The sequence below is a fragment of the Phalacrocorax carbo genome, chromosome 3, assembly GCF_963921805.1.
Source record: "Phalacrocorax carbo chromosome 3, bPhaCar2.1, whole genome shotgun sequence".
Classification (NCBI taxonomy): Eukaryota; Metazoa; Chordata; class Aves; order Suliformes; family Phalacrocoracidae; genus Phalacrocorax; species Phalacrocorax carbo.
In genome coordinates, this window is record NC_087515.1 from 104,807,100 (window position 1) to 104,832,682 (window position 25,583).

Genomic DNA, 25,583 nt, shown 5'->3' on the forward strand with positions numbered 1-25,583 from the left:
CAAAAATAATCAGAGCGCCATGTAATAGTAGGGGAGTTAAATGTTCAGTGGTATGAGAGACAATTGTTCTTGTGGTAAGATAGTACATTGATACAGCAGTGTCAGGCAACTGGAGTTTGGGTGGATTGGTACAGTATTGTGTAATAGTGTCATTAGATTTCCAGCTTTCACCCACATGTGGTAAGATTATAATTATCGTAGTTGAAGCCATAGATTGTTTTTTTAAATTTTATATTGTTCTTGATTACCAATCTTGTTTAGGCAGTTAAATGCAGCAGGTGATATCTTGAGTACTTGTGATAGTTCCCTTTAGTCTTGCTTACTGTCAAGATATACAAAGCTTTTTCTCCTTGTGTTATTTTGCCTACTGAGAATTTCTCAAGGTCTTACGAGTTGTGAGGATTTTTTTATAAGCCATTTATTTTTCCAAGGTGGGAAGTCTTCTGTTTTGTTGCTGTTATTTTGTGTTAGAAGAGTTGGTGTTGTATCTATCTGTCTAAAGGAATACACATGATACGGAAAAGGTAAAAAGAGCTAAGAAAATGTATGCACGTTTGACAGTGGTGCTTATGTTGAATGACTGAAACATAGTACTTTTATTTTGGCATGCCAGGTTTCAGTGATTTTGTTTTTCTTGCAATCTCTTAATATTTTGAAGTATCCAACGGTGAATCCCAATAAATTCTAAAATCATTTGTCATGAAACTCTATGGTGAACAGATGTTGCCATTCAGATTGCCTTCAAGATAACTATTCTTATGGCAAAAATATTTTCAATAAGTAATCTTCAGAGTAAAATTCTAGCTCTTTGTTCCTTTAACTTATGATGGTATTGCAGAAGGTACCCCCAGTTATGAAATAAGTATAAACTATAAATATTTCATAACGCATGAGTCGCCCATCCTTGCTGCTGTTCCATTTTTTCTGAAGGCCGTTTGTGCTTCTGTATTTGTTAAAAATGTATTCTACCAACAGAAAATAGCTGTCTTTTCAGATGTGTTTTCAGTACAGATCTCCAGTAGTTAAGCCTTGTAGTCTGCGCTTTCTGTAGTTTTAGAATTGATCTTTAATTTTATCATCATAGCTGTCTATTTGTATATATGTCTGTAATTGCCATTCACAGGTGTTAAAGCCTATCTTAAAGCAACTGGCTTTCAATGGAAAATAATCTCTTTTATTTCACAAGTCATAGTTAACGCTGCCATCTCTGAGTGGTAATTCTCTTGTGCTCCTGAATATTTTATGTACATTTTTGGTTTAAGTTGCTTTTTTGTCAGCTCCTGGGTATCAGTGTTCACATATTCAGAGGATTTTGAGTTTTTATTTATTGTCTTCTTCCATCATTTGTGTAGCTTTTGTCATTGCATCTGCTACTGTAAGGTTCTGGAAACATACCTTTGTAGGTTTTGGTTTGTTTTTTTATTCAGATTTTAATCTGCTCCCTAGTCTCCAATCTATTCTTCCAACTTAAATTTAAAAATCCCCCTGTCATTGCTCACAAGATCAATCAGAAATCCTAGTTCTGTCCCTAGCCACATCAAGATGCATCATGCAAAGCAGAAAGAATTGCAAGAACTGCACGAGGTTTTCTCCCTTTCCCACTTTTTCTCAATGTATTCAGAGATCTGAGTGTGTTTTGGGGGTTCTTTTTTTCTTGGTTGGGTTTTTTTCATGCCTTCTTAAGCTTCCTTTAGGATCCTTAAAAGCCATCTTAACCATTTTGGAATTCTCCTTTAATTACCATTACTTCTCAAATATTGCTTCCTGTCTGTTATAGATACCATATACCACAAAAATGTACCACATGCAATTTGATCACAATTTCTGCTGCAGTACCAACGCCATCTTTACTCCACAAAAGAGAGAAATTGGAATGTTGTTATTTGTGGTGAAAACTTTTTCATGAGACAGGCAGGTAGCTCTTGGTCTGAGATGAACCGCACCATAATGTACCGCATGGCAGTGGTATGTCTCAAAACTGACTTCAGCCTTTTAAAAAAAAAAATAAAAAAATAAAAAAAATCACATTTAGTTTTTGAAAACAATTAAGGGTTGTTCTTTCTTCTCTCTGTGCTGGTGGGTGGTGGAGCTTTTCACAGGTGAAGGAAAAATTTCCCAGGGAAGGAATAAATGAAAAGTAAATCAGAAAAGTTCATGATAGTATTATACCCAATATGTAAAGTAATTACTTTAACAAGCTAATTAACTTTAATGGACTGTCCCATTATTCCCTTGTCTCCTTTACTGACCTGCCTATCGAAGCTTTCTGTAAACTTAGTGCTCTATTTGCATAGCTGCAAATAATTTGAGGCTGCTATTGTTGGTTAATCTAGAATTTGAACCTGGTTTAATTGCTACGAATTATAATGAAATGTTCAGGGTGGCAGGTGGTAGAGAAGGATACATAATTCATAGATTTTTTTTTCCTGCTGTGAAGGAGTAAGGTAATATGTAAAACTACACAGATAAAAATGAGGTGTTTGATGAGGAACGGACAGTGAGGGGCAACTGAATATCTGGGTTCAATTTTCAGAAGCAATAAGGGAAACAATGGCAGCAACAAGTGCAATAATGTACTTTTGCACACTGCTGGGACTTTTCAAACAGTCTGTAGATGTTACTTAATCAAAATTTATTAACATTTCATAGGAAACTAAGGACTCCATGTAAAAACCTGTTTTTTCTATGCAACATGGTAGCAATACTTTTACAGAGTTAAGCTTTGGACTGGAAGTGAATCAATAACAAACAAACTTCTTGAGGATGCAGTGGATGTAGCTTGGTTCAGAGTGAAGGATAGCTCTACGCAAAAGATCTTTTGTACGTTGATTCTTAAAAAAAAAAAGTATCTGAAATAATTTTTCTTGAGTCAATAAGTAACAGTCCTATGTGCCTGCAATAAAAAAACCCAAACAACTCTTGCATATGTTGCGCTAAACACTACCTATATACTATGAAATCTGTTTTTAGTAATATATGTCTGACCATTCTACAACATAAATATAATTTTTAGAATTTTGTGTTTTGTCTTATAATTAGTCCTGTTTACCTGTTATATTAGGAAAATAAGTTGGCTGAGTGTAATATGACCAATGTGGGTGACAAACCCATAAAGCAGTATGGGGAACCTCAAAATTCATGAAAAATTGATAGTACAGTAAATTACTCATCATGTCAGCAATTACAAATAGCAGGCTTGTGATCTAGCCAATGTATTCAGTGTGAAAGCTTTAAGGTTTTGCCTTTTAGCTACAGTAAAAATACCTATGGCACAATGTTCATTGTTGCTATTACTTTCTTGCCAGAAGACATCTGGCTAATAGAAAGAGATAAGCAAAACATTGACACTTTCACTGGGAACCCTAAAATATCCACTAAAAGCGCTTGGGAGCAGGCTTGACTCAGACAATGTTGCTTATAAAACTCAATGCTCTCTTAGCACAGATCAAGGCTGGTTGACTAAATGAACAGGAATAAATTCAGTTAAATTTAAAAACATCAACATTTATTATTGAAAAGGAACACAAAAACAACTTACCTCCTGGTAGAAGTGGTGCTGCTATATAGTGTAACTGAAACAAAGGTCTAGTTCATGATATTTATATAATTTAACAATAAGGAAACTGAGTAAATTTTGTGCCCCAATTTCAAAATAAATTGATGTTCACCCAGCTTCCAAAATATACATTATTATAAAGAGCTATGGTCTGGTTGTACGTTGAGACCACTTTGGCAGAAGAAGTTTTCCTCCAACATCCCATTATTCACTCAAGAGAACCAACACCACAAATGTTTTTATATTGGCATTAGCAATAGACCACCTGAAATGAACACTATTTTCATTATGTCTATGTGCTGGTTTCAGCTGAGATAGAGTTAATTCTCTTCACTGTAGGAGCTCAGCATCACTAAGCAGCGCCTGTTGTAGTGAGTGACCTTTCCAGCTTCCCAAGCTCTGCCACATGGACAGGAGGGCAGGAGGGGCAGGGCCACACCCCAGACAGCTGACCCCGACTGGCCAATGGGCTGTTCATTCTGTACCATGTGATGCCATGGCCAGTATATTAACAGGGGCATGTTGGCATGGTGGGTGGCTGTTGGTTGCTCCTTCCCCTTCCCCCTGGGTTTTGCCTCTCTCTTGTTATTCTCCTTTTCATTGCTTTCTTATAATTTTGTTACTATTATAGTTTGATTTTAATTATTAAACTGTTCTTATCTCAACCCACAAGTTTTCTTACTTTTACCCTTTTGATTCTCTCCCCCCATCCTGCCAGTGGGGGAGTGAATAAGCAGCTGTGTGGGGCTGAGTTGCCGGCTAAACCACAACAGTCTAGAATCAGAGTGCCCATGGCATCTTGTTGTAAATATCTCTTATGAAGCTTCTTTCCCCTAGTTTTCTCTGTTTTTTTTCATTTTTCTGTGGCCACATTTTTTTTTTCTCTTGCAAATGCAGCAGACATAACATTTGGAAGGGTATTATCTACAAAAGCAGAATGCATCTGTTGCTTGATACTCTAAGAAGCCATGTATTAACAGATTCTGTAAAACTAAGTTTGTTTTCAGGGGCTTTTTGATTTTGATATTAATATGTACTATTTGAGCAAATACTTGCCCTATTGTTTGTTTTTCTTCTGTGACATTTGGGAGAGATTTTTCTGACTCAACCAACAGATACTGGTGTTGCTTAACAAGCTCCCAAACAGTAAATCCAGAGCCTGTGCAAAACATATTGTTGCTTTCATAATCTGGTAACAATATTTTTAAGTAAAATATAGCAGCTTCATAAAATAGAATGGAAAATTTTTTAATCAGTTTAGGAAAGGTTTTGTTTTATTATTTCAGTTTTTCATTGTTAGGCTGAAATTTTTTCCAAATAAGATGCATTCAACATTTTATGTCAAACTGTCATAGGTACTCTTTGTCATGTGATACTGCTGGTACAGCCCAGAAACTGTATTTCTTTACATTATAATTTCAGAGAAGGGAAATAAGTTTTGTGAGGCTGGAACCCAGTTAGGAGTATATTACTGGAAAATTGTGTTGGTCCCTAATACCTTCATTATCAGGGGAAAACTTTGTGGTTCAGGTGGAAATAAATTTATTTTTTGCCCCTTAAATATAGCCTAAAAAAAATTCAGAGGCTTTTACTGAGTGATACAGCTGTAAGTACAAAGTAATACCATTGATGTAAAGAAAACATTAAAAATGTAGGGAAGTGTCATGGTTTAGCTGGCAGCTCAGCCCCACACAGCCGCTCGCTCACTCCCCCACCGGTAGATGGGGGAGAGAATCAGAAGGGTAACGCTCGTGGGTTGGGATAAGAACAGTTTAATAATTAAAATTAAAAGAAAACAACAGTAGAAATGCAATGTAAAGGAGAACAATGAGAGGCGCAAAGCCCCGGGGGAGGGGGGAAGGGAGGGGAGAGGGGGAATGAACCGCCGAAACAAACCGCACACGCCGCAGCCGCCCACCGACCCAGCGCCACGCCGCTCCCAAGCCGCAACTGCCCCCCCTTCATATACCGGTCACGGTGTCACGTGGTATGGAATGAACATGCCATTGGCCAATCGGGGTCAGCCACCCCCGCCATGGCCCCGCCCCTCCCAGCCCCCCCCCCCCCCCCCACGTGGCAGAGCGCGGGAAGCTGGAAAGGCAGCCGCCCCCCACAGTGAGGAGAATTAACCCCTTCTCAGCCAAAACCAGCACAGGAAGTCAACTGGCTTGGCAAGATATAGTAAGGATGTAAACATTTGCTTCAGCTCTATATGAAGATATGTTTTAGAATTAGCAGGAAAAGCTTTAAATTTAAAGGTTAATCCAAATATCAACAAAACCCAGCAAGGGTAATTTTACCACTTGAGAGCATCAGTGAAACACATACCATCACTTAATTGAGTAAACACAGTGTTATCTGTCTAACTCAGTGCTTAACATCCTTACGAGAAAAGTGATACAGCTGCAAAACACTTCCATCCCAAGGGAAAAACCTACATTTTAGTAATACTAAGGATACAATTTGGGCAGGCATTTGGAGCTATACTTACGTGGTGGGTTGGTTTGCTTGTTTGTTTGTTTTTAATGAAGATAATAAGACTGTTTACTTGTAATACTATTATTGTTTGGATGAAGTCAGGCCATTGTTTCATCCAAGTAGTATATTTGCTGATCAGACTTGATTTTTCAAATTCCATTACCCAAATTCTGAAACTATGTTCACATGAAGATACAAAGGATATGACTTTAAAAGGTGTTAGGAATCAGCATCTCAGCAACCACATACAGTGATTTATTACACAGTGAACAGATAAAACATTAAAACATAATATAAAAAATTTATATTTTCAGTGTTCTCAGACAGAAATGTTTTATTGTAATTTTTAGAAATGTGAAGAAACTCCTAATGCCAGATAGAGCTAATGTTGCAAGCTCACCAAATGTGGACTTCCTATAGACTTCACTGGGAATCATTATAGATCAAGGATTTTCAGAACTGAATCCTATTTTGCTGCATGCCAGTCCATAAAAACTCATCTGAGGTTGACTAGTCCTTTCAGTCAGGTAAAGACTGGATGCTTTCTTGATATCCCCATTTTAAACAGAAACTCACCTGGAAATATACTATTACTTGCAGTAGCTCTATCAAGAAGGGTTCAACTGAGATATCATTTCTTGTTTTAATTAAGTCTCTATTTTTTCTTTAAATATATTAATATTGGTCTAATAGTATTATCATGGTCTAAAAGGAAGTTAATATTTCCATTAGGAGGGGATTATATATGTGAGACATTTTTTGATACTTTTAAACTAATTGTATTTCTTCCATAGGAAGAAAAATGAATAAATAAACTTTCACACAGCAAGTTTCAAAAAGGAAAGAGTTAAAAGAAAAATTACATGATTATGAGATAATGTAAAGTTGAAAAAGGCAAATACTGAACAGATATGCCAGTTAAATTCAGTTTCAGTGTATAGTGTTTGGGTGTTTGGGTTTGTTTTTTTTCTTTTAAAATGAACTGAAAAATAAGATTTGGCTTTAGATTGAATTACATTTCAGCTTATAAAAAGTGAAGGAGAAAATATTGTATGACAAACTGAAAGTTATTTGCTGGCTGGAGAGTGAGTCTCATAAACACGTTGGGTCAGAGCAGTTTTAACTAGCTTGACAACACAATCAGTAGGTTTTTTGGCTGCACGTGATAGTATATAATACAAAAATAATGGATGATGTAATTTAACAAGATTTCAAACATTTTTTAGTGATGTGATAACTGCGTTTAATGCTGTTCTATGTTGCACAGTCATCCTGTTGAGCATGGTGATTGTTCAGAGTTGTTGGTCATGCTTTTGCACAATGATTGGTTAGTCATGGGACTGTGTTACTTCTGAAGAAAAAGAATAAAGTAATATTTTAAATAGGATATATCTTTTTTTTTTTTTTTTTTTTTTTTAGAAAAGTGGATGTGTATGCACATATCTGTAGGACAAACTTGACAGACCTGATTCAGGCTAGAGCTGTCAGAGGATCAGAGTACAGCTGTTGCCGAGGTTAAGTTGGCCTATGCCCTGTGTCAAAACTGCTTCCATAAGGAAACAAAGATGGGTCGTTGTCATAGAAGACTCCTTTCTGAAGGGAACAGGAGGCCCAATATGCAGACCAGACCCACTTCTTGGGGGAGTCTGCTGCCTCCTTGGGGCCTGAATTAAGGACATCACATCACTTCCTAGCCTGTTACAGCCCTCAAATTACTATCCATTACTGATTTTTCAGATAGGCAGCCATGACTTTACAACAAGAAGTCCTGAACTACAGGCCTGTCAGCCTGACCTCAGTGCTGGGGAGGGTTATGGAGCAGGTCATTCTTAGTGCCATCATGAGGCATGTACAGGACAACCAGGTCATCAGGCCCAGTCAGCATGGGTTTATGAAAAGCAAGCCCTGCTTGACTAACCTGATCTCCTACTATGGGAAGGCGATCTGCTTCAGGGATGAGGGAAAGGCTATGGATGCTGTCTACCTAGACTTCAGTGAAGCCTTTGACAGTGTTTCCCACAGCTTTCTCCTGGAGAACCCGGCTGCTCATGGCTTGGACTAGCATACTCTTTGCTGGGTAAAAAACTGGCTGGATGGTTGGGTCCAAAGAGTTGTGGCAAATGGAGTTAAATGCAGTCGGTGTCTTGTCACAAGTGGTGTTCCCCAGGGCTCAGTATTGGGGCCAGTTCAGATCATTGATCAAGATATTAAACAGGATGAGGTGATCAAGCGCACACTTAGAAAGTTTGGAGATGACACTAAGCTGGGTGGGAGTGCTGATCTGCTTTGAGGGCAGGAAGGCTCTGCAGAGGGACCTGGACAGGCTGGATCAATGGGCCAAGGCCAACTGGATGGGGTTTAAAAAGGCCAAGTGCCGGGTCCTGCACTTGGGTCACACCAACCCCATGCAGGCTTGGGGAAGAGCAGCTGCAAAGCTGTCCAGTGGAAAAGAACCTGGGGGTGCTGCTAAGAGCCTGCTGAACATGAGCCAGCAGTGTGCCAGGTGGCCAAGAAGGCCAGCAGCATCCTGGCTTGTATCAGGAATAGTGTGGCCAGCAGGAGCAGGGAGGTGATCGTGCCCCTGTACTCGGCACTGGTGAGGCCACACCTGAATACTGTGTTCAGTTTTGGGCCCCTCAGTACAAGAAAAACATTGAGGTGCTGAAGCACGTCCAGAGAAGGGCACTGAAGCTATTGAGGGTTCTAGAGCACAAATCTTATGAGGAGTGGCTAAGGGAGCTGGAGGCTGAGAGGTGACCTTATTGCTCTCTACAACAACCTGAAAGGAGGTTGTAAGGAGGTATTGGTCTCTTCTTCCAGGTAACAAGCAATAGGACAAAAGGAAGTGGCTGCAAGTTGCGTCAGGGGAGGTTTAGTCTGGATATTAGGAAATATTACTTCACCAAAAGGGTTATTGCACATTGGAACAGACTTCCCAGGGAAGTGGTTAAGTCACCTGGAGGTATTTAATAGACATGTAGATGTGGTACTTAGGGACATGGTTTAGTGGTGGACTTGGTAGTGCTAGGTTAATGATTGGACCTGATAATCTTAATGGTCTTTTCCAACCTAAATGATTCTATGATTCTATGTGGGAGAACTGTCTTAGTTGGCTTGAAATGGTGTGGAAGGAGTATATGGCAGCAGCACTCACAAAAAGTTACTCTGGGTATGGATGATAGTGAGCAATAGGAAGATTTCTGTTTCCTATTTGTTGATATATTTGATTGGGTTTTTAATCTAATATTCACAGATGTATAAGCAACATAAACAACTGAAATCCTCATCATTCAACCTTACAGACTTAATGTATTTTGGATGCAGATCAAGGATCTCTCTTTTTCTGCTTTCCATATGGGACATGATTCTTTCATTTGGTTGTATAGTACCCCAGTTTTCTGTTTACTCCCATGGCATCCCATATCCTGGTGAGCAAGACATCCTGTAGTGTTTGGAGGTAGTTTGAGAGCTGCAGGTTGAGGAGGATTCCAGTTGTCCTTTTTATAAGCTCTAGGCATAAAGTTTGTTGCTGCTGCTTATTCTTGTCTCTTATATACCAATTGTCCGTAAAACACACTGGATTCTGAAAGGACAAAGACTCCTGAAGTTTTTTCTATTGTCACCTGTAGGTAAGACCTTAGAGCTGGATTAAGATTACTTTATTCAGATTAATAAATTAGGCACCTGAAATGTTAGTATACGTTTAGTTTTCAGGAGACATCTCTGAGTCAGGCTTTTCAGATCCAAGGAGGTACAAAGTCAGATGGACTCCCATGCCTTAAGTTATCTGTGGCTGTTGAATATAGGGTCTTTTTTAATAATGAACTCTTCATACTCTGCTGTAAGGATATTTCATTGTTAGACCTGTCACTTTGTGTTTGTAAGCTCTAGGAAATGTAAATATTTTATGGGAAAATGAAAGTACATGATATGTAAGCAAAACATAATACTTCACTGATGGACAAAAACCATGCAAGTTGTATTACATTGCAGTATTATAAAATGCCACTGTGCATAGTTCAGTTAATCTATCTTATTATATACATAAAGCCTGAATATTATTTATAAGATTTCCTTATCCTGGTAATTTTATCCTCTATTTTGATTCAATGAGTATTGGGGTTTTTTCCAATGTAATCTTAATAAAGTCCAGAAATCTAAGACAGGTGTTTAAAAATACCTATGTTTTGTAAGACACTATTATGAAACAGAAATGTGGTCTCAAAGTTTTTAAGATAAAATGTACATTTTTTTTTTCCAGAAAATAAGTTAAACTGTATAGAGTTGTACCCTTGAAAGTCCTGAAATGCTGTCTGTTAGCACCTCTTGCCCCTCTAGTTTGCAGCTGGGAATCAATGATTTATGTTCTTTTACCAGATATTGTTTAACTCTATTGTAAGATAACAGGATTTCATTGATTTATGGTCTGAGAGATCCATAATAGAGGATCATAAAAGAAGATAGAGAAAAAATCGTGATATTTTTCTTTTTTTATTATCGACCATGTCAGATAGATTGATCCTAAACTTATTCCCTGTAGTCACTGCAGAAAGGCAGAGTCTAGAAGAGCTCTTAGAAGTATTCTTATATTTCATCCTTTAGAGACTGTTGCTAAACATCCGTATATATGGACTGAGCTTTTTAAATACGGAAAACGGTGGGGTTTTTTCTTAGTCAGAAGAGATAATGTGACTTCTGAAAATTAAAATCTAGGATAAAAAAATTATGAAGTATTCCTTCCAATTACTTTTTTTCCCTTGGTTTCAGTTTTCCATTGGTTATTTTATAACAAAGCCAAATGGGACACATAAAATCTTTCATTCAAGAAAAAGGAAAAACTCAGCCAATATAAGATACATAACAGAGAACAGTTACAAAAGTAATGAAATTAAATTAGTGTACTGAATGGAAAACATTTTTCAATTCATTATATTTGTATGTTTATTTTAGCTTATTTTGAAAACTTTACAGTAGCAACTCCAAATGAAAAGACATTATAGAGTATTAGATAATACACTTTTTCAGCACAGAAGTACAGTAGGTACAATCTTATCTGCCACAGATATTATTTTTATATCATTTAAAGGATTTTTTCCCAGCAGTTATGTCTGAAAATACAAAAAAAGTATCTCTGTGTGTTTGTACTTCCTTAGCTGTTGTGACTAAAAAATGAACGCTTCTGAGAGATTAGCATGTGCCTGAAAAATTAAAATTGCCCTGGAAAATAATAAATATTTCATAATATTGATGGTTACTGAACATTGCTTTATACATCTGCTTTTGGAATGTATCTTGTTAGATCCTAATCCTATACTAATAACTCATAATAACTTAAATATAAAGAAAAAAATGACAACTACTTTTTAGATGAACCATTTTTAAATTTTACTGAAGAAATGAAAATTTCCACTATGTAGGACACTAGAGAATTTGTTAAGGGATTAATATGAACACTGTAAAAAATTTAGAGTTTTCAGAATGTTAGCAAAAATGCCCATTGGGATAATGGCAGTAAAAACACTACCTGCAATGTTTCTAAACAGAATACTATGTGTGCTTTAAGATCTATATTTTATCAGTGCAGCTATTAATACTTACACCCAACTAGGGAAGAATTTTTAAAGCAGAACTTTATCTCTGAAGTGCTCAATTACTATATATTGGTAGCAACAAAAAAGTCTGCAATTTAGTTTTATATTTGTTCAATTGTGGCCTTGTTTTAAATTTCCATTTCCCTTCAGGTCAGCTGCCATAATAACTTTAGGACCCTACAGTTATCCTCCCAGCCTCTGGACAGAAGAATTCCTTGCGAAGCTTTGGAACAGTGGCTTGTACTCAAGGCCTGGGTTGAATATCACAGTATTGAACAATAAAATCTAATTGATTGCTGTGTCCTAGAACTTACAATTCCACTTTTGCTGGACAATGACAGCCATATATCAGAAGAAACCTGGACTTATAATGAATTATTGTTCTTTTATTTATCAGCTCCAGAGCTGAAATAATCTTCCAGAGGAAGAATATTCTATCCAGAGTGCCATGGAATATTATCCCTATCATGTTTGTCAAATATAAAAGCAATAATCAGGAAAAATATTTGCTAACACTGTTGAATCAATAAACCAAGATGTTCTTAATAAAGGCCTTTTCCAAACACCAGTTTAAAAAAAAAAAAACACCTTGCCTTTTTCTCTAACCTTCAGCCAAATACAAAGTAGGTTCAAGTATAATGTCCAGTGTGAGGTACAACCAAATACAAGAGGCTGGAGCCTTTTGTGCACAAAATTAGAATTAATAGAGAGAGAGCGCAAAGAAGGTTTTCTTCAGAAAATAAAGTTCTGAATTATGTCATGTCCCATGAGCTGAATTATAATAGCATTTATATACCTTTAGTGACACTCAGGTGTTGATATTTACTGATCTGGTCACCCTAGCTCTTGCATTTCTAAGGTAAGATTCATCTCTAAATAATGTGGAGGTGTAAAATACCTGAAATGATAGGCACTGCCAAAATACTTATTCCTCTCCATTGAATATGCAGGTTGCCTAGCCCAGATGGAGACCACTGCACTGCCAAGAGCTGAAATTAGATAAGATGAAGCCCATCTTTTTTTCCTCATTTCGCCAGGCCAAAGGGCTTCTGAGCATGTATGGAAAAAAATACCCAATTTCTGCTTAGATTTCCATATTAAGCTATCTGACTATGGCCTTGTCACTTAAAACCTTTTTTAATGGAGGAAACATATAACATGAAATAATTTTATATTAAATTATAATAATTTAGTTTTAAATAGATCAGTCATCAACATGTTTCATTGTAACAGTTAATATATGCCATGAAAGGGAATTAAGACAGTGAGTAACACTTTAGCAGACTTTGAAAATGTTCTATAATAACTTCATCAGATATTCAAAATTCATTATCACAGGCAAAGTCTACTTACTTTTCTCTTTTTAATTATTCCATATGAAAAATACATCCAAAATGTTTACCAGGCAATGTTTTCTTGTAATACAATGAAGTTAGTAATGAGCTTAATGAATGTAATAACTTCACAGTGGCTCCATATAATATGATTATGGAACATAGTCTTTCATTTAATGTTTGGTTATTCCATTTTGAAGAACTTTTACAGCATGCTCTCATCTATTAATGTTTAAACCTTCTACTCCCAATATGTAGGAAAACAGAGCAAATAAAAATGTAGGATTCTTAGACTACTCAAAGGGTCTGATTCATTGAAATTTACAATCTCTTAAGACTTTATTTTGGGCTTATTCCCTTACTCATTTATATTTGTCTTCCTTTCTTCCATCCTTTTCATACTCATCAATTTTTTGGTTTCATTCAAGCTATTATCTTAGGCCCAGACTGACAAAAATATTTTAATATCAAGTTTGGTGGCAAACTCCTTGTGGTCCCTCAGGACATAAGGTGCCTCTCAAATTTTTCCTGTACAGCAAAAGCCTTCTGGATTGCTTAGTCATCAGTTTTCCTGACACACCTGAAAGCAGCTCTGTCAGTCTCATTCAGCTTCCCAGAAATATACCCTGTTATCCTGAACAATTCTCAGGAGAGTAGGGGTGCTGTAAGACTTGCTAAGGTTCTCCTAATAACTTACAGCATTAGGGTAAAAAAGCTCACCCCAAAACATCCACTCATTTGATTTAATTCTCATCCCAAGCAGTATTAAGGTAAAATGCAAATGGAAGTATTATTCACTGGATCCAGAATAAACAACCACTTACACATGGTTATGAAAACAGGTGAAGAAGGGAGAGAAAAATCATGCTTGATCTAACTACTTTAAATGAGAAACCTCTCACCCTCCCCTTCTCTCTCTCTCTCCCCACTTCTGAACCCTTTCCTGGTAGATTATGTTAGCTATTATAAATAGCCTTTTATTTCGAATTCCACATGAAGAAGAGACATTTTAAACCTTTTCTGTGAAACTGTTCTATTTAGTTCTTATCTAGGAGATAGTCTGGCCTCTCTTATCAAGCAAAATAAGTATTGTTCCACTTCACTGGTAATACAAATAGTCTTGTTGTTAGACCAGCTGTCTGCTCTTACATTTTGCTGTTGTCCCCTAATTTATATTTAGCTGTAAATTCTTCCCTCCCTAGTGGTGACCTGCAGCTACAGCTCCACAATATGCAGTGAGTCTCCATTTGACTTTACTTTCCTGTGCTCCTGACACTGAATTTGTGCCAAATCTGCCTCATCTCTTTTCCATGAGCAGTTTAATTCACTAAAATGGGACACAGACATCTGACTGGAGGAGGAAAATAAAGTGGATAATTTTCTGCAATTTTAATGAATTAAATCACATCACAGAAATTCAAGCAAGAATCAAAGTTGATACACAGGAGGACAGGCAATACAGAAGAAAAGGATTGAGGAAGGAGTAGTAAATGCAGGAGGAGAAAGAACAGAAAAGAATGTCATTCTTTTAGGCAACAAGCACTTGTTAGAGCATTTCGTCTGTGTGTGCAACTTCAGCCACAGTATGCATGTTTCAATGTCACATGTGCCTTCCAACGCAGTTTATAGAGCTATGCATTTACAAACATGGGACAAATGCAGCTCATTACATACTCTTAGTTGATAACAGATACAGTCTCGGCTATCCTGGTGTTACAGTGAGTTTGAGGTAATAGACCTCTAACATACTGCTTAATATATCTGTATTGAATATAACATTTCTATACATATAGAATATGTAATACATACAGGAAGAATATAAATGAATGCATACACATTGTCTTTATGTATTTGCTGCAGCCATCATACTTCACCCTTTTGTAAATTAGTCCCTGTTATTTTGCCTAGTAGCAAGGGATGATCCTTGGAAGTTCTTGTTTTGACATGTATCTGCATTAATGCTTATATAATTATTTTAGCAGAGAGGATTTCAAAATTAAAGTTGGTTCCAAATTTATAATTAGGGTACAGTTTTCTCTCTTCAGATCCTAACCCAGATACCTGTTATAGAAACTCAGTAAACGTTTTTAAAAATTTCCAAATTTTTTAAAAAAATTTATTAAAATTAGAAATACTTTTGTGGTTAGCTGAATATTGAAATAGCAGAAATATTAAAACCTGATGCATAATGAGTTTTGTTGGAAGGCTTCTGTGTATTTTTTAAGTCTCAACTAGCCCTTATACAGCTTGTATTTCCAAATCTCATTTTATTTTGTTTACACTTGATTAAATTACGTTTATTTACTCTTGTATTATATCTTGGAACAAGTAATGTTAATTCAACCACATATAGACATTTGGCTGAATACAAAATGGGGGAAATAGCTAAAATAAATGGACAAAAAAACTGCCCAAACCCACAAATTTAATATATTTTAATTGTTTCTTGCAGTTACAATTACATGGAAGTGAAGTATCAATAGCTGTCTATGATAACTATAGATTATCTTTTGGTTATAGTCAAAACAATGTCAAAAACCCTATAAAGGAAACAGCTTTTCATTTATTTGTTCAGACAGAAACATGAATTACTTTCTTTTCTTAGCAAATCCACAATCAAAACCAAAATTGTTCTTCCTCTCTAGATAATTCTCTTAATTAAATGTAAAGTAGTGTTGCTATACTGGAATTTGAGTCAAACAAGATTTTCTAACTACTGGAAAATTTCAGCTAGAGAAAGAATATTTTAGTGACAAACCTCTTTAATAATTTTAATAAAACCTAACAAAATCTCTTGATAATGCAATGTAGACTTCAGAGGGGATTATGCTTTTATATCTGACATACTACACATAAGGAAAACATTTCTTATTCAAGATTATATTAAAACTGAATGCCTTATTACTCCTGTAAACAGTAGATTAGTGTGAGGAAATTATGGAATAAGAATCAAAACTAAATCATCACTTAAAGTAATAAAACATGACACAGATTGTTTACTGCTCAAAATAAAAAGTAAGAGACCCTTCTCTGCTATTTGTGATGCTGCTACAGCCAGGCTGCCTTCAGATCTAGGGGAGTAGCTGATATGGTTTAATTATTTCTCAGTATTTCTTGTGAGAGGCAGTGTTTATCAGCAGAGGTGTAGTATAATACTAATATAACTATAAAGCTCTCAAAACCTGGCCCTTTTGTTCTTTACAGTGCTGTAACAGGCAGCATGTGCAAGAATTCCCTGGAAGTCTAACTTGTCCCATAGAGCACAGTGCAACATCTAGTACACAGAAATGAGAGATTTAAGGTTCCCCATGCAATCTTCCTCCTGAGCCCTCAGGTGAATGCATCATTATACAATGTTGTTTGAAAAATTATGTTCTGTTTGGTCCTCTCCAATGGGAATGCTCCTTAACAGGTCACTGAGTGATTGATACTCAGTGGATAAACAACTATTTTGTTACCTTTAATTCACATTCAGTGCATGACCTCAAATATTCCTTAGCACAGAACATTCAAGCCTGTCACTTGTCCAAGTGACAACCAATTTTAACTCGCTCATGTTAGAAGCTAAGGGCCTTGCTGTCATCAGTAGCTGAGACGAAAACTCAACACTTCTTCAAATCAGACCAAGTAGTTCCAGAAAATGCTAGAATAGAATAGAATGCAATAGACTATTTCAGTTGGAAGGGACCTATAATGATCATCTAGTCCAGCTGCCTGAGCACTTCAACACTGACCAAAGCATGTTGTTAAAGTCATTGTCCAAATGCCTCTTAAACATTGATAGGCTTGGGGCATCGACCACCTCTCTAGGAAGCCTGTTCCAGTGTCTGACCACCCTCTCGGTAAAGAATTCCTTCCTAATGTCCAGTCTAAACCTCCCCTGGTGGAGATTTGAACCATTCCCATGCACCCTGTCACTGTACCAGGGAGAAGAGCTCAGCACCTCCCTCTCCGCTTACCCTCCTCAGGAAACTGTAGAGAGTAATGAGGTTGCCCCTCAGCTTCCTTGTCTCCAAACCAGACAAGCCCAAAGGCCTTAGCTGCTCCTCATAGGACCTTCCTTCCAGCCCCTTCTCCAGCTTTGTTGCCCTCCTCTGGGTGCATTCAGGGACCTTCACATCTTTCTTAAATTGTGGGGCCCAGAACTGCACGCAGTACTCCACCCTGTAAATCCACTTGTCCACACCAATGCTCAATAAAGCGGGGTATTCACCTCTTTTGACTGGCTGGTTATATAACATTATATACAAATGTGTTTGTGTGTGTATATGAAAAACTTGATTAATGTAATTTAGATTAGATATCACTTCTATCCAAGTCAGGCTATCGCATGCTAGGTCTTAAAACTGGTTTCAGTAAAGCATTACCCTTTCCAGAGTGGAGGCAGAACTCAAAGATAACTGAAGATTTCAATTTCTTTTGCATTACTCCCAAAACAATAAGTGTATTCAGTTAAAAAAGATGTGAGAAAAGCTTCCAATATTCATTTTAGATAACATTGGAGAAATTCTCAATGAGGGTCAAAGTGTGAAATCCTCTGAAGAGGACTTTGATACTAAGAAATGTGGTTCTTTACCTCATCGGAATAATTTCTGTCTGATATAAAAGAGTTCCAAGTCTTAATCTGATTTTCGATTTAATACCTAATCTGAGCTAAAGTTTCTCTATTTCATTTCCTATGCAACAGAAATCAATACTCTGTGTGCCCACTTGTAGTAAAGACAACTTTTCTTCAATTGCACCTTTGCTTTCAGAGCAACCTAAAGGCATGATTAAATCATGCCTGTTAGTTTTTCCTGAACACCTCAGAAGTGATCACATTTCACAATGCCTATTGGGACCCCGTAGTTTAGACTAATGCCTATGCTGTGCCCATGAAAAACTGAGGAAACTCTAGTCAATCATGGGCAGAAGAGTTTAATGATGAAGGTGGTGAGGCAATGGACAGGTTGCTGAAAGAAGTTGTGGATGCCCCATCATTGGAAGTGTTCAAGGCCAGGCTGGATGGGGCTTTGAGCAACCTGGTCTCATGGAAGGTGTCCATTCCCATGGCAGGGGGCTTGGAACTACATGATCTTTAAGGTCCCTTCCAAACCAAATTGTTCTGGAATTCTACAATTCTGTGATTTGTTGTTGTAACATTTAATAGTGTATAGTGTCAAGCAGGAATTGGTGTCTAGTACCACTGTTCAATTTACTAGCACAGACTTAACCAAATGTCTTGTTTTCCATGAATACTCAATTAATACAAAACATTAGCCCATAACAGTAAAGGCTGCAACGAGTCAGAGGAAACACACTGCACTAGTGCCAGCACACAGAAACCATATGGGCCCTTAGTCAGAAATTGTGGCACAATGTGCACCTCTCAATTCATAAAGCTCAAATGAAATGTTCCTCCTCTTTCTGCAGCCTCCAAAAAAGCACTCTGTTGTTCTCTGTGGAACTGGGAGGAATCAATATGTCATTTATTAGTTGAGCAGTGGTGTCCAGCCTCTCTATTATTGAACTCAAATAGATGACTTAAAAGCCCTTCCCCTGGCCATGGAGATGTATTTTGTGTACCAGAAAAATGATTGACCATGTGTTTTAGGGACCTCTCCCCCAGGTTTTGTATCTTTCATGTCAGAAAATATATTCAGCTTTCTGGGACTGGAAACAAACTTTCCTTGACAGTACCGGTGTTTACTTTTCTTCAAGGAGCACACCTGTGTTGTTATTAAAACTTTTGTTACATTAGGACGTTTGCTGTGTGGTGGAGATTTTTGTGTCCTATTCCTTGATAAATGTGACCTAGAAATAAGTAAGAAGGAAACAAATCAGTTTTTAATACTACATTCAACCTTTGTGTGAGTTACAGATCTGCCTGCTGTACCACTTCAGGTGGCAAGCTGCCACATTCAGCAGTAACCATGTCCACCTCTCTTTTTCATAGACAGCTTTGGTTGCCAGCCGTTCAAAACTCCAGTTAAATAGTCAGTTAACATGTAAGGTGCAATTTTACACTGTACTCACAAAATTTTTGGTCTGCCATTACTGGATACCCTTACGTTGCTTATGGGAAGTCCCACCTGCACATGATGAATGTCAGAGTGAAGTATTTTGTGTAGGGGCACCCCCTTGGATGTATATGTGGTGGCCAAAGGATTGCAGTCTAATCCCCCATTCAGAATTTGTTGCCGTTTCTGATTTTGGGTACTACAGTGAAGAGGTTTTGAACACTTTACAGGAAAAAGACCATGTCATACGCTGGTTACAAGCTTACTTCCCAAACTAGCCTTACAACTAAATTAGCCACTAAGTCGTATTTCACTTCCTAATTTTCTTAAAACACAAACAGCGTGGATGGTAAAGAACCTGTTCCTGTCTAGTACACAGCAACAGAAATCATCTGTGTTGTGGTTGTATTATCGTTATCTTTCTTAGGGTAACAGGAGGTTTTGAGACTATTTAGCTATACCTTGTAGGGTTCACATAGCTCTGAAAATATTTGTGTATATTGTGTGTCTGGAAAATAGCTGTTTATTAGAGATGTAGTTAATGAAAGATCTGCTTTGAATGTACTTTTACAATTATGCTCTTTTACTCTTATTAATGTACAATTAAATTCATATAACAATTTAATATTTCAACCAGAAGTTTTGCAAACTTTGAAATCCAGAGCTCTGGATATGCCAGTGAGAATGTTACTACACTTATATTTCACTTAGAAAGGAAAACAAACCCCCAGAGCACTATTTCTTGGAGATGAGTTTGTGTATTCGGACAAATGAGTTATCAGTTCAGTGATATGAACTGCAGCCTATATATAATAAAAACCTTTATATTTAGCATATATTGTATCAATAGTGAAGAAGTACTAGCAAAATAAATATTTTTGGTATTCCACATATGGTTTAGTTTTTTCTCTTCCTTTTAATTATATCACTGTAGTTTCTGTAGGTATACCCAAACTGTAGGTGGCTTTGAAATAGCAAATGCCAGTTCATAGAAATATTTAGAGTGCCCAATCTAAGGAGCTTTTAAAATACACTGTGCATACATCCAAAGGATGTATGGAAGAGTATGTAAAGTATCAAGTCCATTTGAGTGAGGTGTAGAAATATTTATAGGGTTAATTGTTTTGACCAACACCTGTAAGAACTATTAAATGCCAGCCCCAACATTTTGAAATTTATAAATCCTCCTTTAAAGAATCTATCCTTTTTTTACATCAGAGCTGTTAAAAATTTTAAGTAGAGTGTTGTTGTTCCTTTTTTTAAAAAAACCAGTTAAAGAAAATGAGATTATAAATGAGAACAGAAATTTCTCTGAGGTAGTTTATATGTTCTAATGAAGAAAAAAAGACAGTTCTGTTAATAATTTCTATATTTCAGTATGTTGGTCTTATTCCATTACAGAAAGAAGAGGGATTCAGCCATGACTGTAAATAGACTACTCCAGCATCAGTATTTCTTAACATGATGGGTTTCTTAGTAATCTAGGATATTTAATGAAACTCTGAAATTATATGTTGCAATGAAAAAGGCATCTATATCACTGCATTGATTCATTTCAGAAAGATACAATCTTATTTCAAATCTTGGGGGTTTTTTAGATCTGATAATATGTATGGTGTCAGCTCTAGTATTGACAAACACAACCTCACACAAGGTATCCTTTAGCTGAGAATTTCTGATGTTGATCAGCTTGGGTTTTGTTTCTGTAATCAACATTTTTGAAAGGGAGAAACTACATTTCTTGTAGTTCTCCAGAGTTATTCAGAAAGAAAAAAAAAAAAAGTCTAAATCTGAAACTTAGAGTATGGTCATATAAAAAGAAGCCACCTTGTAAACTAAGACATGAATTTACAGTGTATCAGGCACTCTGTGCTAACTACTTGAGTGTGTTCATATTAACAAATGATGTGGTGCAATGATAGACTATGGTGTGGCCCAAAGTGGTCCAAGGGCCTGTTGCCTTTAATGGACAAATTCTTTTTGTGCACTCTTTCTTCACAATATCCATAGCCGTGCAAGCTAGTTAGCCTGCATTCAGTTCTGTTTAAACTTCTCTTTTGTATTAAATATGTATAGGAGTTAGTACACACAAAAACAGTTCTAGCAGAATAGTAATGTACCAATAACTTATCACCCAAGCTTACCATTAACTACTGCCCATAAGTCTTATTTATCCTTTCTTAACACCTGAGATTTGGCTTCTTGTGAGGTAACAGACACAGCAGGGAGTCACACGATAAAATTTTGTCATAACTGAATTAGCTTAATTTTTGCTGAATGATTTGACACACACTTGCATATGTACACACATGTGCGCACAAGGTAATTGCTTTTCTTCTTTATTTCACAAGAGAGTAGTGTGGAGATACAAGTTTTGTCCATAAAATGGCCAGCTGTAATGGAACAGGAAAAATTTCTCCCAGGGTAATAGTTACTAAACTAGTAATAAAATGAGATTAGATGACAGTGAATCACTGTTGTCAGATATATTGTAAACAGTACAATATTTTTTGGTTATTTTGTTGGGGTTTTTTTCTTCTAAGTACTATACACATGAATTTTTCAGCCATTTGCATCTTTTTTTCTTTTACCAGGTTGACTGGTATGAATCTACCTTCACCTGTTATCAGCAGTAAGAACTGGTTACGACTCCATTTTACATCTGACAGCAACCACCGACGAAAGGGATTTAATGCTCAGTTCCAAGGTAGGAAACGTATAAAAGTGCAGAAAAAAAGTCCATTATCTTTAAGCATTGCTAAAGTGGCAGTGTTAGAAATTTGTGTTTAAATATCAGGGATGTATTAAAGAGCTGACTCATACTACTACTGCTCTTACACTGAGTATCAGTCATCCTTGCGTGATTGGGCATCTCTAGGGATTTGCTTTTGGAGAAAGTATCTGTGCTTCACATTACAGTTTGCTTTAAGTATGTATTTGATTGCTCACTTTTTCTATAATAGATTGTTCTGTATTCAGTCTGATCTTTGCTTTAAAAACATGCCTGGAATGCAACTTGCAGAAAGTCAATTCCACACAAAGGCATGCCCCTATCTAAATATTGTCTTCCTTCATTACTCAAAATCTACCTCGTATCCGGAAGCTATGTTCATCATTTGGAATTTTAACACATCCCTAGCATAGCACAAATCATACTTCAGGCTCCTGCATAGATTTACATATCCAACTTGAAAAGAAGACAAGAGGATGTCAGTGTTGCTGTCAACTGCTGCTTATGTTCACCAAGATATTCATTAAAATGCAATTTTTTTAGAATGGAATCTTTATTGATTTTTGTACTTCATAAATCATTACTCAAGATGAAAGACACTGTAGTTATATTGAAAACAGAAGAGCTTCTTAATTTATCTGTGTTTTTAAATTCTGTGCTTACATTAGCTGTTTCAACCGTTTTACCCTGCACACCAGCAAATCATTTATGAGTTTAGACCTTCCTTTTATTCCTGAAACTGTAGGGCTTGCAGCACTTTAGAAAAGACAAATACACTGCAACAACTCTATGTTTCTGGTGACTGTGGCATATATGTGTAATGCATATAAAAGCATTCAACATACATAGTTCTTTTCTCTTTAAAAAGTTTTTGACAATTTTAGTAAAAAAAAAAAGTAGTCTTAAATGTCACTTTGGCAATGCAACACAGGTATGTATTCTGTGATTCTTTGCACTTATTACTTATTTTTACAAAGCTTACTGAGGATGCATATATAATACCTCTGTTGGTGACTATGAATTTAAATGCACTGCTTATGTTAACTCTGTGTCTTAAGCCTATTAAATGGAGATCACAAAAACAATGGGGCTTATCTTGCTGATGCACCAGAAAACCCAGAAACAACAGAATAACAAAGTAAAGTTTGGGATAGAATAACCAACACTGAAAACTACTTTTTTGTTCTTTTTCAATATATCTTATCTCTAAACAAATACTTACCATGGAATTAAAGGTTTAGGGAAGTATCTGGGGAGATCATTGTTTCAGATGTATATCTGTTGCTTTGCATAATACGTCAAATATTGGGTGTTAGGGTAAACTTCACTGATACAGAATACTGCTCATGAAAGACAGGTGGAAGTATCTTATTACAGTTCAGATTTTTACACTTATGGAAATTTCCTTTATTATTTTACATTATCCTTTTAAAATGCAAGTTTATACCATGTACTGCATGAAATATAAACATATCTGCATTACATGAGCCACAGCTATATATCTTTATCAGGTTTGCTAGCAATTAAATAAATTCCTATGTTAGTGATATAAACATTATAAGCTAGGAGACAGTTTTTCAACACACATAGGATGAAAAGTCAGAGTGGTATCAAAATCTGGTTGATCTAACAGCTTCATTAATTCATTTCTGTTATACAGCTTTAGTAATTCTTTCTATTACAGGTATGTTTGAGAACTAAGCAATAATTCGGTATTTTATTTTAAGCAGAACTAACAATTATATTTACAACTAGAGAAGTCTACTAGTACCACAAATCACAGAATAGCAGAGGTTGGAAAGGACCCCTAGAGGTCACTTAGCCCTCCTTAAAGAAGGGTCACCTAGAGCATGCTTCCCAGGACTATGTGCAGATAGGTTTTGAATACCCCCAAGGTTGGAGACTCCATGACCTCTCTGGGCAACCTATGCCAGTGTTTACCCTCACAGTAAAAAAGCTTCCACTTATTTTTAAGTGGAATTTTCTGTGTTTCAGTTTGTGCTTATTGTTTCATGTCTTGTCAATGGATATCACCGTGAAGAATCTGGCTCCATCTTCTTTACACCCTCTCATCTCATCAGGTATTGATGCACACCAGTAAGATCCCCTCCCCAAATCTTCTCTTCTCCAGGCTAAAATACCCAAGATCTCTCAGCCTCTCCCTTAATTTTTTTGATTTCATAAACTTTTTTTCTGCTAAAATTCAACTTTGACAGGTATTTCCATCTTAGGTGCTTTTATAAGTCAAATCATTATTTGGGCCTATCATGAAAAAAAAAAAAAGTAAAAAGTCCTGTGAAATACATTACCTTGTTTTCTGGCAGAAAACCCTTACAGTGACAGGATGCCTCTAATGTCTGGTTGTATCCAGGTGCAATTTTTATCTATGTTCTCCTGGCAAATCCTGTAGGATTCCTGAGGCTATATAACTCTCAGACCTCAGAGAAACATTTTCCTTATGGTCAACTATTTCCAGTTGTTTAAACTGACTGTTCCAGTATGCCCACATTTAGTTGGGATTGATATGTAGTTGAACTACCCTGTCATTAAGTCAGTTAAAGTAAATACACAGACTTTCTGAAGTATCCATTAAACACTCACTTTCCTAATAGACAAGTACCCATTGCCAGTCTGACCAAAACCCAAGATTCTTTTTGATTATTATTCTGTTTTCTCAGGGTTCCTAGATCTTGGCCAACATCCTCAGGACATTCAGGACTCCGCTTTCCTATATTACTTGACTGCTTCTTGCTTAGAAGGAACGGTCCCTTAAATCAGCCTGTGCTGTCTTTTTTGACTGTTCGCTTCGTTCCTTCATAAAGTGATTTTTTTTTTTTTTTTTGGTACATGTGTGGTAAAGCTATATAATTGTGCCAAACAAGAATATTAGACTCCATAGTTTTGGGAAATAGGGAATTCATTTGATTGCAGACCTTAGATATTAAAAGAAAGCAGCCTATTACACCTTGCCAGATAGTAAGTTATTGTATTCTAGAGTCCTTAGAGCATATAGATTTTTTTAATAGCTATCTGGTGTAAATGATATTGACATACAAAATTACATAAATATATTAATCAAAAAGTGGTAGCTTGTGCATTTGCAAATTACATCATAAGGACTGTGATGGATTGACCTTGGCTGGACTCCAGGTGCACACCAAGTTGTTTTATCAATCCCCTTCTCAGCTGGACAGCAGAGAGAAAATTTAACAAAAGGCTTGTGGGTCAAGATAAGGACAGGGAGAGATCACTCACCAAGTACCATCACAGGCAAAACAGACTCAAGTTGGGGGAATTTATTTAATTTATTGCCAATCAAATAAGAGTAGGATAATGAGAAATAAATCCTAGATCTTAAAAACACCTTCCCCCCACCCCTTCCTTCTTCCCAGTCTCAACTTTGCTCCTGAATTCTCTACATCCTCCCCATCAACCACACAGGGTGATGGGGAATGGGGGTTGTCATCAGTTCATCACGTTTCTGCTGATTCTTCCTCCTCACATTCTTCCCCTGCTCCAGTGTGGGGTCATTCCCATGGGAGACAGTCCTCCATGACCTTCTTCAGCATGGGTCCCTTCCATGGGTGCAGTCCATCAGGACTAGACTGCTCCACTATGGGATCCTGTCTCCACAGGTCCACAGGTTCTGCCAGGAGCCTGCTCCAGCATAGGCTTCCCATGGGGTCACAAACTCCTTCAGGCATCCACCTGCTCCAGCTCCATGGGTTACAGGTGGATATCTGCTGCATCATTAGCCTCCATGGGCTGCAGGGGACAGCCTGCCTCAACATGGTCTTCACTTCACCATGGGCTGCAGGGGAGTCTCTGCTCTGGCACCTGGAGCACCTCCTGCCCCTCCTTCTTCACTGACTTTGGTGTCTGCAGGGTTGTTTC

General features: G+C 36.9%; 1 protein-coding gene across 1 annotated transcript in view; it reads left to right on the forward strand.

Annotated features, from left to right (window-relative positions):
• The window catches only part of CSMD1 (CUB and Sushi multiple domains 1), a 1,235,979-nt gene that overhangs the window by 725,534 nt on the left and 484,862 nt on the right, over positions 1-25,583 (forward strand). The window contains exon 6 of the mRNA XM_064447944.1: positions 21,553-21,665. Coding sequence (XP_064304014.1) covers positions 21,553-21,665 — 113 coding nt within the window. The remainder of the gene's footprint in view (positions 1-21,552; positions 21,666-25,583) is intronic.